This window comes from Labrus mixtus, chromosome 21 (genome assembly GCF_963584025.1).
Source record: "Labrus mixtus chromosome 21, fLabMix1.1, whole genome shotgun sequence".
Classification (NCBI taxonomy): domain Eukaryota; kingdom Metazoa; phylum Chordata; class Actinopteri; order Labriformes; family Labridae; genus Labrus; species Labrus mixtus.
The window spans coordinates 1,255,367-1,269,419 of record NC_083632.1 but is presented as its reverse complement, the minus strand read 5'-3'; the positions used below and the strand labels follow the sequence as shown (position 1 = coordinate 1,269,419).

The 14,053-nt window shown below is 38.9% G+C and overlaps 2 protein-coding genes and 1 long non-coding RNA gene across 3 annotated transcripts in view; 1 reads left to right on the top strand and 2 right to left on the bottom strand.

Moving 5' to 3' along the window:
* LOC132955169 (uncharacterized) overlaps positions 1-14,053 on the top strand; it is a 102,660-nt gene that overhangs the window by 66,989 nt on the left and 21,618 nt on the right. The window lies entirely within an intron of this gene.
* On the bottom strand, positions 1,308-7,250 carry tvp23b (trans-golgi network vesicle protein 23 homolog B (S. cerevisiae)). Its single transcript, XM_061028313.1, has 7 exons — positions 7,113-7,250; positions 5,223-5,299; positions 4,323-4,467; positions 4,143-4,232; positions 3,358-3,489; positions 2,238-2,366; positions 1,308-2,138 (listed from the first exon to the last, which is right to left on the bottom strand). Exons 1-7 carry the CDS (start codon positions 7,122-7,124, stop codon positions 2,112-2,114), a joined length of 612 nt encoding a protein of 203 aa, XP_060884296.1. The 5' UTR covers positions 7,125-7,250; the 3' UTR covers positions 1,308-2,111.
* Positions 8,189-11,053, bottom strand: LOC132955221 (E3 ubiquitin-protein ligase TRIM39-like). Its single transcript, XM_061027975.1, has one exon. The coding sequence runs from the start codon at positions 10,808-10,810 to the stop codon at positions 9,422-9,424; it is 1,389 nt and encodes a 462-aa protein (XP_060883958.1). The 5' UTR covers positions 10,811-11,053; the 3' UTR covers positions 8,189-9,421.

Below are 14,053 nucleotides of genomic sequence, written 5' to 3'. Positions count from 1 at the left end.
ACCATGAGATAAAAGTTCGTTTTTATGTGGAAGAACAAAGCGTAACAAATATGTGTTTCAGGTGAGATAAACTAGATGCTCTTATTTTGAAAGTACATCACACCAGGTTCTGCAACGAAATTGGGAGTGGCTTCCCTTCCGGGTCCGTCTGATCCTGGGACCGTTTGGAACAAAATTTGTATGTTGTTTGTTGTGGAATATAAAACGATACCATTTTTTTTTTTTTAAATAGAAAAATAGTTATTTTTAATGTAAAATCTAAAGATCCAACGTCTTCAAAATAACATAAAAAAATATTTAAATCATTAGAAAACAATAATATATAGTAGATAATAAACACTGATATCATTATGAAATAAACCAATACAATTTTTAAAACTGAGTTCAATATAAATTATATATATTATATACTATTTATATATTATTATTATTATACTAATATTTAAATTATAATTTAATTATTATTAATTATTATTATAAAAATATTATATATATATTATAATTATAAATATTGTTATTATAATTAATTATTTAATTATATAACATATATTATATTATAATTTATATATTATTATTTATATATTATTTTTATTAATTATAATTATTATATATTATATATATTTTTTAGCTTTACATATATCTAGTTTTTCACTTTTTTTGGCTCGTGAGTGACACCACTTTAACTTTACAAAACTCTGGTGACCACAGACACCCAGAACACTCATAGCTTTTTGCTGTGTTGACCATATTCAGGCCTTCCCCAGTACATTATTGAGGACAGAGGAAGAAAATCTGGGATGACATTTCTGCACAATGGACAACAGGCAGACAGAGACTCTGCTCGTTTTTTTTTTCTTCATATATTTCATCTCTGGGCTTTAAGCCTTTACTTGGATAGGACAGTGGAGTAGAGTAGGAAATCAGGGAGAGAGAGTGTGCGGGGAAGGATCTGCAGGTCAGACTTGAACCTGGGACCGCCTGCATGGAGGGCTACAGCCTCTATGAATGGGGTACGACCAAACCGCTAGGCCTCCTGCGCCCCTACTGGCATTGAATTAGCAAGTTTAGCATTCGTTTGGAAATAAGTGCTTCCACAAATCCTTGTTTCATTTTCATAAAATGAACTTTGTGGTGTTTGTTCACAATCGTTTCACATCTAACCAGTTTAGATTTTGAAGTTTTGGGCACACGTCCTTTAAGTAAACTCAAACTCACATTGAAAATAGTTTACTGAGGTGTTTCTTTGTTTGAATCTTTTGTGTATAATGAATAACTGTAAAGAAAGAAAAACCAGGACGCCATTCAGAAAAAAGTTACAAATGTATTAGCACAAAGGAAGACGTTCCACATAGTTTCTTTTACATACACATTTACAAACCTCCTGGAATACTTTACACTCTTACTTTACAAGCTTGTCTTTGATACAAACACCGACGTTTGTACCTCCTCCAAACTACAGATTCATTAAAAAAAAAAGAAGAGAGATTTGAGTTAAAAAGCAAAATAAACAAACTAAAGAAGATCCCAACCTGAAGAATCATTTAGAGGGAGGTGTGAGACGACATGATCCGTCACTCTACGCTCTGCTTCACATCCTTTATCACACTTCAGGATCAGCTGGTGAAACAACAGGCTGGATTTCAGTTATTAGCCCTCTTCAGACCGCCAATTCAAGACGTGATATTTACGTCCCAGTGACATTTCGCCTTCTATCTGAATGTAGCCGAGTGGAATAGTAGAAAAAGGTGTGTGTGTGTGTGTGTGTGTGTGTGTGTGTGTGGAGCTCCCGCTGTGTCACGCTTTTGCAATGCCGCTAAATTCACAGACTGGGACATCAATATTTCCGCCATTTTGGAATCCATATGAATGCACAAAGACGTGATGACGCCACTTTTGTAAAACAAGCAGTCTGAAGAGGGCGACGAGACCTCAGCCCTCCCTGTGGAACACCAAAACATCCCTCTCCTTATTGACATTACATTAAAAAAAGAAAACACAATTATTTTTAGTTCATGTTGCAAAAGGGATTTTTTTTTCTACATGTCCACTCGCTAAAAGAAATATATAAGAGCATTAAGAATAATGCAAACGTAACATCGCAGAGCGGCGCTCTACGATTCCTCTTCTTTAGACATGGCCTGTGGAGGGGAAAACAAAAACAAGACGTGCATGAGAGTTTGAAAAATGTGAAGTTACCCGACCTCTCAATTTGTTTTTAGTCCGACTTCAAAAATCACCTGTTTGAGGAACTGACGTCCAAAATAGTTGGTAGCCATGTTCTTCAAGCTGGTCTTCCCTCCCACTTTACAGCGCACGTAGCCGTACAGGTTGGCGCCTTGCAGCACGACACCCATGATCACTACCGGCTGGGAGACGGGACATTTTTCACAGTTTGACATTTAAGATTTGACAACAATCGTTAATATCGTTACAGAAGAATAATGTGAATATTTCATGGTTCTCTCTTTTTTTTTATCAACAAATCCAATGAAGAGACCAAAAGCTGAAAGTAAAAGTGTCACCTCATCCCAGGGGGATCAGTGGTCCCACCATTAGAGCCACTGGTCCAGGAACATTATGGATTCAGAAAGTAACAGTCTAGATTTTACTATTGAATGGAGGACAACGATGCAAAAATTCTTAATTTAAAAAACGTTTTCTAATTCATTAAATTCTTCCTCCATCTCCTCCTCGGTTTGTTTTCTCTAAAGTTGATTTTTTTGTTCAGCTTTTTGTCGGGAGCTGCTGGATTTACAAACATTTCATCCTGCTAGTTTGTGAGAGAAAAGCTGCATGACAATCTTTGTCCGAGTGAGTGTAGTGAGCTGAAGCTGTCGATTCACACTTGCACAAAACCCCTGAAATATTCCTGATTTTTTTTCGCGCTGAGCTTCATGTGTGAACACAGACAGAAACATTTTTCACTCAGACTGTATCTGGAGTTTCTCCTGCTAGCCTCAAAGTATTTTTTCTGCAGAAAGTCTGCAGGAGAAATCCTCCTGAAATTCTCTAGAAATTTTAAGGATTGCATTTGTGAAAGCAGCTCTTATAAAACAGCTTTGAGGGATTATTGTCTTGACCACAAACTATTTTTTCCTGCATGTGTTTAAACAATGCAACGGCAGTACTGAGTCCTACAGTTTTAAATGCATCGTAGAAACCACCAAACTGATGAAACAGCAGCTCATAATAGTCCCAACAAAGATCAAAATGGCCAAAATGTCCATTTCCATTAGTGAGCTGTCTGGCCTGATTTAAAGAGACCAACACATCGATGGTTTTGGTCCTCTTCATGGATTTGCTGACAACGAAAATAGAACAATAATGCCACTTTTAAAAGTTTAAATGAGGACTTACCACCCATTTTATCTCAAAGGAAAACAGAGTGCTGAATGCAAAGATGACCCAGATGACCGGACAAATAATCAGACCAAGCCAGAAAATTCTGGACTCAGATGCAGAATCGGATGCTTGTTGTTTCCCAGAAGCCTGAAAAAAAAAAAAAAAGAACAACAGGATATTCTCACAGTTAGGACATCTGCAAATACTATAAGATGTGATGATTGTAAACAAGAACATTTATCAACCCACACAGTACGAGAGGTCAGAGTCAGGTTAGTTTAAAGGAGCAGTATGTAACTCTGACCCCTAGTGTTTAAAATGGGTACTGCAGTCTAAATTCTAAACATCATAGAGAGCTGTCTCCCCCCCCCCTCTCCTCTCTAGAGTCGATGCTCACTCAGGTCACCATGTGGTGGACTCTGAAGCTTCAGTGTTTATCCAGCTCTGCATGGGTCTGTAAACCTTTCTGTGTTCTAACCTCTCTCCATTTTTCAAAAGCATCTCCAATATTGATCCTAGTTTGAGCACGTTTCTGCTCGTGGAGCTTATTAGAAACATGCAGAGGCTTTTTAGGTCGGGTACAATCACTTCTATCTGAACCACTTCTCTTGCCCGCTTCCATCGCTGCAACACCTGTTGACCTGATAACTGCTCTCATATCTGGCAAACCGAGGGGCGTCCAAAATGGCCGTGTGGGGGCGTGTCTTAAAAGCGCCTACCTTCTCTGGTCCAAACAAATCCAGAGCATTCAGGAGCAGAATCTAAAGTTAGAAGGAGGACATACTGGCTGAGCATCTCACCTTCCTCGCCTCAAACACCCAGTGGTTGCGTCCATCGTCGTCTACTTGGTTCCACCACCTCAAACCGACCATCAATCTACCTGTGATGTTCTGAAATTACACATAAATCAATGTCAGCATGGGATTCATGATCTTTCACTGGAGAATACTGATCCTGTAGAAAGAAGTAAAAGAACAAACCTTTACTGCCCAGAAGTCACACGAGAGCAGCAGGATTATTGTGACCATGCAGCCGATGAAACCCGGACTGAAGATGTCACAGAGCAGGTACACGAGGACGGCTGTGACTCTGAAGAAGAGGTGGAAGAACGAGGCCACTGGGTGCCTGGTAACACGTTGAAACACGATTAATGCAATGTCGAGGATGATTTATCTAAATGGCAGAATATTCAAATATCAGACTGCAGAGCTGCAACAACTGAGTGTTTGTAAAATCTGATTATTTTTTGGATTATTGGTTGATATGGTGACACTATTTACTAAAAAATCCATTTGTTAAACTGTTGCAGCTCTACCTTGTTTTATCACATTCCCTTCAGAACAGCAGTGGTCCCCTCTGTCGATGTCAGAACCAATCGGCAATGATCGTCTATAATTGTCTGACAATATCAATCAAGTCTGTCTTCAAGAAGGGAAGAAAATAAATTGTAAAATGTTGTTTGTTGACTTGCGATTGGATCAATCGTTTCTGGTGCATTTCAGGTAGTTGGGAATCTAAATGCTGATTGGCTTTCATGACATGGTGTCAAACAGATTTGACGCTCTAGATGAACTGTTTGATCTCTAACAGATTATTAGCTGTAGTTTTTTTTCAGATATCTGTTTTTTAGAGTAAATATTCAGAATACCGCTGATGAGAAAGCAGGATATCATTAGCGAGGATTGTCTGTTTATCCTGTTTACACCAAAGCCTGCTGATGCGTAATAGATCATTACAGCTCGGACTACAAACGTGTTATAAACCGAAAAACAACAAGTTCTCCCCATGCTGAAAATCCAGACCCCTCCTCCCGCCCTCAGTACAGATTCTATATTTTTATGTAGAATCTGTAAATAGAGATCAGTCATCTGTTAACTTACTTAATATTCGTCCTCTTCGACCTTTTCCCTGCATCCTCCTCTGCATCAAACAGAGACACGTCTTCATCATTGGTATCCTGAGGGATCAATAAGGAAGAAACAAAGCCCTTAGAGATTCAGTACACATAGCTATCTCAACAAAGCCTTCCCTCTTTAAAACATAAGATTTCTCACGGGTCCTTTGAGCAGGTCCTGATTGATTCCTTTACTGTCAGAGACTTCAACATAGCATGTTTCCTTAAAGTCTGATCATATAGTAAGGTCACTTTATCATTCACTAGATACAGACCTTTTCTTACAGATTGGTCCTTTAAATCTTTACATAAACTTTGAACCCCCTCCTCCCAGTGTTAACGGTTCTGTTTTTTTCTACACATTTTCCTTTTTAAATCAAATGCATGTGATATTTTCAGATGTGTATATTAATTAGTGTAAGAGTCTTTATTGTATACAGATAGTGTAACTAATAACTGTAGTTGTGAATGAAGGGAGAAAGATGACAAACAAAATAGTATCATAGTTCAAACATTGTAATGGCCACTTTTGTCCTCCCTAGTTAGAAGTTAGCATTACATAAAAATGAGGCTAGCTTCTAGTCTAAACCACTTGAAACTCAAAATGTTCTTGCTTATAATAAATAACCAAAAATACAACACACAGCTACAGCGTTATACTTGTGTTACTTTGTATGGAGGACGAGATCTGACAGAAGTATAAATAAATAAATGTAGATGGTCTCCCGGTTGAAGCCATGCTAGTCTGCTTAATGTCAACAGGAAGTCTCGCTAGGAATAGATCTGGCTGGATCGCTCAGTTGACCAATCCTGAATGAGACTGATGTTAGTCCCTCCTACCTCATTAGCATACGGACACAGAAATGTAGAAATAAATAAATGTAGAAATAAATAAATGTAGAAATGAGTAAATGTGGAAATAAATAAATGTAGAAATAAATAAATATGGAAATAAATAAATGTAGAAATTAATAAATGTAGAAATGAGTAAATGTAGAAATAAATAAATGTAGAAATAAATAAATGTGGATATAAATAAATGTAGAAATAAATTTAAGACATTTAATTATTTATGTCCCACTTATTTACCAGTTTTTATTTATTTATTCACGCATTTAATTATTTATTCATTCTTTTATTTATTTATTCCAGTATTTATTTATACATTTGTTTATTTATACTTCTGTCAGATCTCGTCCTCCATAGTTTGCGAGTTTATATTGAAGTTGGAAAAACAGTATTTAACTTAAGCTACCGTTAGCTGGTGTAAACGAGTGACCGTGTTAACTGTGGACTATCAGCCGAAAGCGTACGTGGTCGTCGTGGTTACAGCAGACGTTGGAAACGTAAAAGTACTCGTTAACGTCACACCACATTAGTATTATTTTTACATTATTATTTAAAAAAACGTAACAAATGGAAAACTGTGTACGTTTCAAAACAGCTGCTGTAAAAACGACATCTACAGATTAATTGAGCGTAGAAGCACCAGTTAACACGGTCACACGATTAACCAAAACACCGATCACCATAAACACAGCAGCTCTTAGCTCACGGTCGCTAGTTATGATCACAAAGTTTAAACACACATTAATAACTGTCATAGATTATATATCAGGAGCTGTGTGTAGCTTTACGTGGTTTTGTAAACGTGATTGTGAAGTTAAATAATTGTAAGCGTAGAGAAATGTAAATAATTACCATGCTAGCCTTAGCATTAGCAACATTAGCACGCCAGTTGTTTCCCCTCAGTAGAAGAACATATCCTGCTAACGGACTATATTTATCAACTTTTTTATCCACATATAAAGACGAGACATATTCTGGTTATTATATCTCATACAAGAAAAAATGAAAACGTTTAAATTCTACTTACTCCAGTTAACATCTTGATATTTGAGCAGCCTCTTCCTGGTTACATGCTCAGTTGGAACATACGTCACCGCTCACGTTGGTGACGTGACCAAGACGTGCCACGTCAGATTTACTGTTTGCACTGAGAGCGCTTATTGCCAACATGTTGACTCTGGATTTTCACCTGTATATGAAAATATATTGTTTGGATTTTTTTTTTTTACTCACCTTCTAAATATAATCAACATCATCGACCTAATTCTGTTAGTCGCAAAATCTCACATCCTCAAATCTAAATGTTGGACCAGCAGGCTAAACCATCCTTTCTTCTTAGGGCCCGAAGCACTGACACGTGCGTAGGACCCTCTTGGAACCCAAAGGGTTATTGTTTTTTTTGGATTTCACAAAAAGTACACAGTAAAAGTACTTCATATTACCTGTGCATGTAGTATAGGAAGTATTAAGTCCAACCATATCAGAATAATTTTCTACTTATGGAAGATTTTTTTTTGTCTGGAAAAGGAGATTAATAACGGGTCAAAATCGCTCTCTCTCTCTGCTCGCTCTGCAGTCCGGAACATTTACCATAAAGATCAGAATACGTGGGCACTTAAAATTTAGGTGCGGCTCACTTCACCAGGTAAAAGCGAGGAGCGGCTGGTTTGACCGCAGTGATGCTTCAGGGGATACCGCTAGGCTGCAGGTGGTGCATTCAAGGAACTTGCGTAAATCTGTGATGTGTCAAGGAACATCTGTAAATATGAAAGTACAGATATAACCTGGGTGACATGTTCAATAACAGACACGTGATGTTCATCAGGTCGTTGACCTTCAATCATTAACCCCGTGTTCTCCAGAGCTCGTTGGATCTCTGAATCTAACTCCTCTCCGACCTGACGGACGAGTCAGAGACGACACTGATCCACTGGATCTGAAAGGTTCAGGTCGCAGGTTTAGACTGGACTTAAAGAAACACCTGAAATAATCAGAATAACTTTATAATGACTGACAGAGACAAACTCCTCCTCTCAGGAGAGACACTCCTCCATGATGACTTTTACAAGATCAATAAAACACAACACGAGTCATAAAGACGGATTCACATCAAGAAACTTTATTAATGATTACAGGAACAGGATTCACACTAACCACATATTTAAACTCTTTGTTGTTCTAAAGAAGGTAAAGCGTTCTTCAGAGGAGGTTTCATCCTCTGAACATGAAGATGGTAAAGAAATATGAACAGTCTTCAGGTCTTATATTTGACATTTCAAACATGATAACAAAGCCACAGAGCCGAACCTTTACAGGATGAAGCTCCAGAAAGACTCAAACTCAGAACAGGTGATAAGGACAGTTATACGTGTCACGTTCAGGGGAAAAACAAGGAACTGGACCCACGTGCAGAATTAACTAAATATATTTAATAAACAAAAACTTACTTCCAAAAGTTCAACAAAAAAAACACAGATCAAAAACAGAGAGCCACACAGGAGCACGAGCAAAAACTGACAAATACCAACAAACAATGAACTGACACAGAAGACAAGAAACACAGAGACTAAATAGACACATGGGGTAATCAGACACAGGTGAGACTAACGACACAGGTGAAGACAATGAGGGTCATCAACACGGAGGGAAACACACAGAGGCAGGAATACAATACAAGAAACACTGAGGACAACTACAAACTAAATCATGAAACACTAAAAGACACACAGAACTCAAGAATGAAACATTACCAAGAAAACACACTAGAACAAAGAAACACAGGTATAGGAAATACAAAATAAAAAGACTAGAAACTAAGCTAGGAAACAAAGTGAAAATACAAACTACATAAGACCAAATCATGACAATACGTTGTTTTTAAGAGAGAGCCTCGTAGTTTAATTATTTCAAACTGATTGTATTTAATGAATTCATGTTTAAAATAACTTCAACAAAACAGAAACTGAGAAGAAGACCAGCTTTTTATGGCTCATTAATTATTCATTATTAATCCATCATTGATTGTTAAGGTGTTCAAATATCGGTTCAGAAAAATGAGTGAAATTTGATTCTAATCATCAAGATGTTTTTTTTTAAATCTACAGTCACAGAGATTCAGTGGTTAAGTCCTCAGTGGGAGTTCTTCTCTCAGTTCTGATGCATGCAAACTGTTTCTCAGTGAAAGTGTGTGTTGGTGTCAGACTCACTGTGATCCTCTGCAGCCTCTTCTTCACTCAGAGAACAGGGACAGACTCTACCCCCCCACAGTGTCCCAGCTGTGAGTCCCTGAGTTACACCAAACAGATCTGAGCTCTGTCATAAAGACAACCAGCGACATCAGGACGACACAGTCACAGAGATCTTCTCTGGTAACATCTTCAGTGGGAGTTTATCAAAAGTGGTAATGTATGGAAACATCCTCTCAGTGAAAGTGTGTGTGAAGGTGTGTATGTGTGTGTTAGTATCAGGATCAGAGAAGGACAGCTCTCCTCTGTTACAGTCCAGATTCACTCTGATCCTCTGAAGATTCTTCTTCACTGAGAGATCAGTGGATGGATGTGGTGAGGTGCGTGCTCCGTATTTACCATCTCTGAACGATATGAACCATAATCCAGACTCTTTGTCTCCCTTCCTCTGTCCAGACTCTGCTAACACACCCAGAAACCAGCATGTATTGTCTCCAACCTGGACGTCCCAGCTGTGAGTCCCTGAGTTAAAGCCCTCAGAGCCCAGGACAGAGCTGTAAGTATCAAACCTCTCTGGATTATCAGGAAGCTGCTGTCTCTCTCCTCGTGTCACACAGGTCAGATCTTCAGACAGGATGAGGACTGGATGAGCAGTGTTTGGGTCCAGAATGACCGGACTGTAGGAGACCATATCCTTCATCTTGTTCCAGATGTTGAAGCTCAGGTTGCCCAGGTGTTTGGCCTGGTCTATCAGAGCTCCTGAGGGCAGCTGTGGATCCTCCAGCAGGGGGCGCTGCTGGACTCTTTCCACTGCAGCCTTGTAGTTTTTCAGGAATGAGACGTCTTCAGCTCTCAGCTCGTCCTCTGTGTCTCTGACTGTGTGTGAAAGAGCTGCTATCTCTCTGCTCAGAGCCTCCATCTCCTCCTTCATCCTCTGACTCTTCTGCTCCTCTTCCTCCCTCAGTGCACACAGCCTGGCCTCCTCTTCCTCCTCTAGAAACTGGTGAAGCTTCTTAAACTGCTCCTTAATCTGCCTCTCTGTGTGTCGGGCCTGGACCTGAATGTGTTCTGCTGTTTGATCAAACTTCACTTTAACTTCTTTAAAAACATTTAACTTCTTCTTTACCGGCTCCAGAGTTTCCTGAAGTTTCTTCTTGTGTTGTCCAGCAGCTTCATCGATGGGTCTGATTGTGTGTTTGCTGTGTTTTTCTGAAGTAATGCAGATGTGACACACCGGCTCCTGATGGTCCAGACAGAAGAGTTTGAGTTTCTCAGAGTGCAGACTGCAGAGATCCTCTGAAGCTCTCTGATCTCTCTCCTGCACAAAACTCTCACTCAGGTTCTTTAAAGCAAAGTTAGGATGTATTAATTCCTTTGACTGTCTCCTCTTACAAACCGGACACTCCTTGTTCTCCTTCTTCTTCCAGCAGTCCTTCACACACTCTCTACAGAAGCTGTGGCAGCAGGACAGGATGACTGGATCTTTAAAGATGTTGAGGCAGACCGGACAGCTCAGATCTTCCTCTAACTTGGACGCCATTTTATCTCAATCTGAAGACGAGGAGACGAACAGCTGGGAGTCACTTCCTGTCACTCAAAGTTCCTTTAATCTGTATTCTTTGTTCTTTTTTTTATGTCTTATCCGGTTTGTGGATTCAGTTTCAGGTAAAAGTCCAGATTAGTGAGGTTACGTTTGACACCGAGGCTTTGAAGCGTGTGTCGAGTAGGAGGGGCATTTCTTTATTTCCTCACTTCGACTCTACGTCATTGATTTGTTTGTGTTTCGGGTTGTGAATAAAAGGAAGCGAAACCCACTTGTCATGTTTCCTTGTGAGTTTGCGTTAGTTGGTTGTTGAGAGTTGGAGTTTTGGTTGGAGAAATGGAGCCTGCGAGAAAGAGGAAAACGTCTCCTGTTTGGGAGCATTTTGAGTTATAATCTCCCAATAAGGTAAACGTTAAAAAACCTTAAAACAAAAAAATCGTTCAGCGGTTTCAGGAACCGAACCCGAGTCTCTATATCAAAAGGGCGCTGCATTAACCATCATGCTACAAAGTTTTCATGTATTTCTGCGCTGAATGACTTGTATTAGTTGTTACTGTTTCTGTCACTCTCATCATTATCTGTGTTCGTTATCGATGGCTTATTATTTTGATTTGAAGCTGAAGTGCTTGGTGTGCTTTAAGGAGCTTTCTTTCAATCTTTATTTTTTCCTGGACTACTGGATATATACTGTGTCAGACATAGTAGAGGGAGACGTGGAAATTCGGGCAAGATGTCACAGATCAATGAGGAAAAGAGAGCAGCCACATTACCTCCAGGTTTCCCATAGAAATAATTAAGGTTCCTGTTAAAGTCGATGTGGGCTACTACGGTTGCTGACTATGTTAAAGTGTCATCAAGGTAACTTTACTACAGTCTGATGTGACTATGTTAAAGTATCATCAAGGTATCTTTACTACAGTCTGATGTGACTATGTTAAAGTGTCATCAAGGTATCTTTACTACAGTCTGATGTGGCTATGTTAAAGTGTCATCAAGGTAACTTTACTACAGTCTGATGTGACTATGTTAAAGTATCATCAAGGTATCTTTACTACAGTCTGATGTGACTATGTTAAAGTGTCATCAAGGTAACTTTACTACAGTCTGTTGTGACTATGTTAAAATATCATCAAGGTATCTTTACTACAGTCTGATGTGACTATGTTAAAGTATCATCAAGGTATCTTTACTACAGTCTGATGTGACTATGTTAAAGTATCATCAAGGTAACTTTACTACAGTCTGATGTGACTATGTTAAAGTATCATCAAGGTATCTTTACTACAGTCTGATGTGACTATGTTAAAATATCATCAAGGTAACTTTACTACAGTCTGATGTGACTATGTTAAAGTATCATCAAGGTAACTTTACTACAGTCTGATGTGACTATGTTAAAGTATCATCAAGGTATCTTTACTACAGTCTGTTGTGACTATGTTAAAGTATCATCAAGGTAACTTTACTACAGTCTGATGTGACTATGTTAAAGTGTCATCAAGGTAACTTTACTACAGTCTGATGTGACTATGTTAAAGTGTCATCAAGGTATCTTTACTACAGTCTGATGTGACTATGTTAAAGTGTCATCAAGGTATCTTTACTACAGTCTGATGTGACTATGTTAAAGTGTCATCAAGGTATCTTTACTACAGTCTGATGTGACTATGTTAAAGTGTCATCAAGGTATCTTTACTACAGTCTGATGTGACTATGTTAAAGTGTCATCAAGGTAACTTTACTACAGTCTGATGTGACTATGTTAAAGTGTCATCAAGGTAACTTTACTACAGTCTGATGTGACTATGTTAAAGTGTCATCAAGGTAACTTTACTACAGTCTGATGTGACTATGTTAAAGTGTCATCAAGGTATCTTTACTACGGTTGCAGTCTGATGTTCCCATGTTAAAATAATTTTAGGTTGCTGTTTTTGCTGTCTGATGTTGCCTGTCTGTAGTCAAAGTTGAAATGAAAATCACTCCACACAATTCGTATGTTCTTGAGTATTTCTTGATCTAAGGTAAACCTGTTACTGACCTTAATCTCCATTTAAAAAATCTAGAAATACATGCATGTTTGGTACATACTCCTGCCATTACCCCTGACCAAGGCATCATGAGACACCAAATGAATATTAAATTAAGAGCATATTTATTGTATCCTATCATATTCTATGATGTGTTGTAATAGTAATCTTCTTGGTTGTGAAAACCTGTAATTGTTATTGTTACTTCCCTTAACAGATCACATTGGAAGCTGCCATGGTTCCCATAGTGATAAGGTCCACATCTTGTTCCTGTGCTGCAGGGAGAGCCCTTTGTAACCACTTGGTGGGGCTTCTTTATCTAAGTGCCCGTTTCAGCACCTTGAACTACAAGATTGTGCCATTACATGTGTCTTGCACTGACAGACTGCAGACCTGGCATAGGCCTCGGACCCAGGTCAGGAATCAACACTAGGTTATGATTATAAGGAAGAGCAAGCATTTTCAAGTACACAACTTTACTATTTACAACAAGATCGGATCATACCTCAGCGTTACAGTCTCTGAAACATTTCTACATGCAATAATTCTTTCAACAATATACTGTCTCCCAATTTGGTGTCTTACTACAACTTAACTTTAGTAATGTAACTTTTAATCTTTTCCTGTATATTATATTAATTGAAATGTCTTTGTTGCCATTTAACAGGGGATCCAGCCAGAGTCAGTGGATGAGATGGTGGTTCGGAAACCAAAATTGAAGAGCAAAGTTGGTGTCAAATCAGGTGTAAAATCCACCTTGTATGCAGCAAGGTGGATTGAATCCTCATATAATCTTGTGTGGTAGGGCCCCTTCCTGACCCGGGTGTGATGTCTGTTGGAGAGAAATTGAAAGACATTCAGCCACAGCTGGGGATCTGTAAGATTCTTCATGGACTTGAGGAACTCACCGTGGTGGAGTCCAAATTTGGTCTTGTGCCCTTTGGATCAGTTCTATCATACCAGTGCCCCCTAGAGAGCGTGCCCTGGTGGGGAAAGTGGACGCGGGGAAGATCAAGCACAAGTGGGAGAACCTCAAACAAAAATACAAGGTAGGCATAAGTAAGCTGCTGCCTTCCAAAGGTGTGAGATCACCTGCAATGACTTTAATGTAGCCTTTACACGTGTGTGTGTGTGTGTGTGTGTGTGTGTGTGTGTGTGTGTGTGTGTGTGTGTGTGTGTGTGTGTGTGTGTGTGTGTGTGTGTGTGTGTGTGT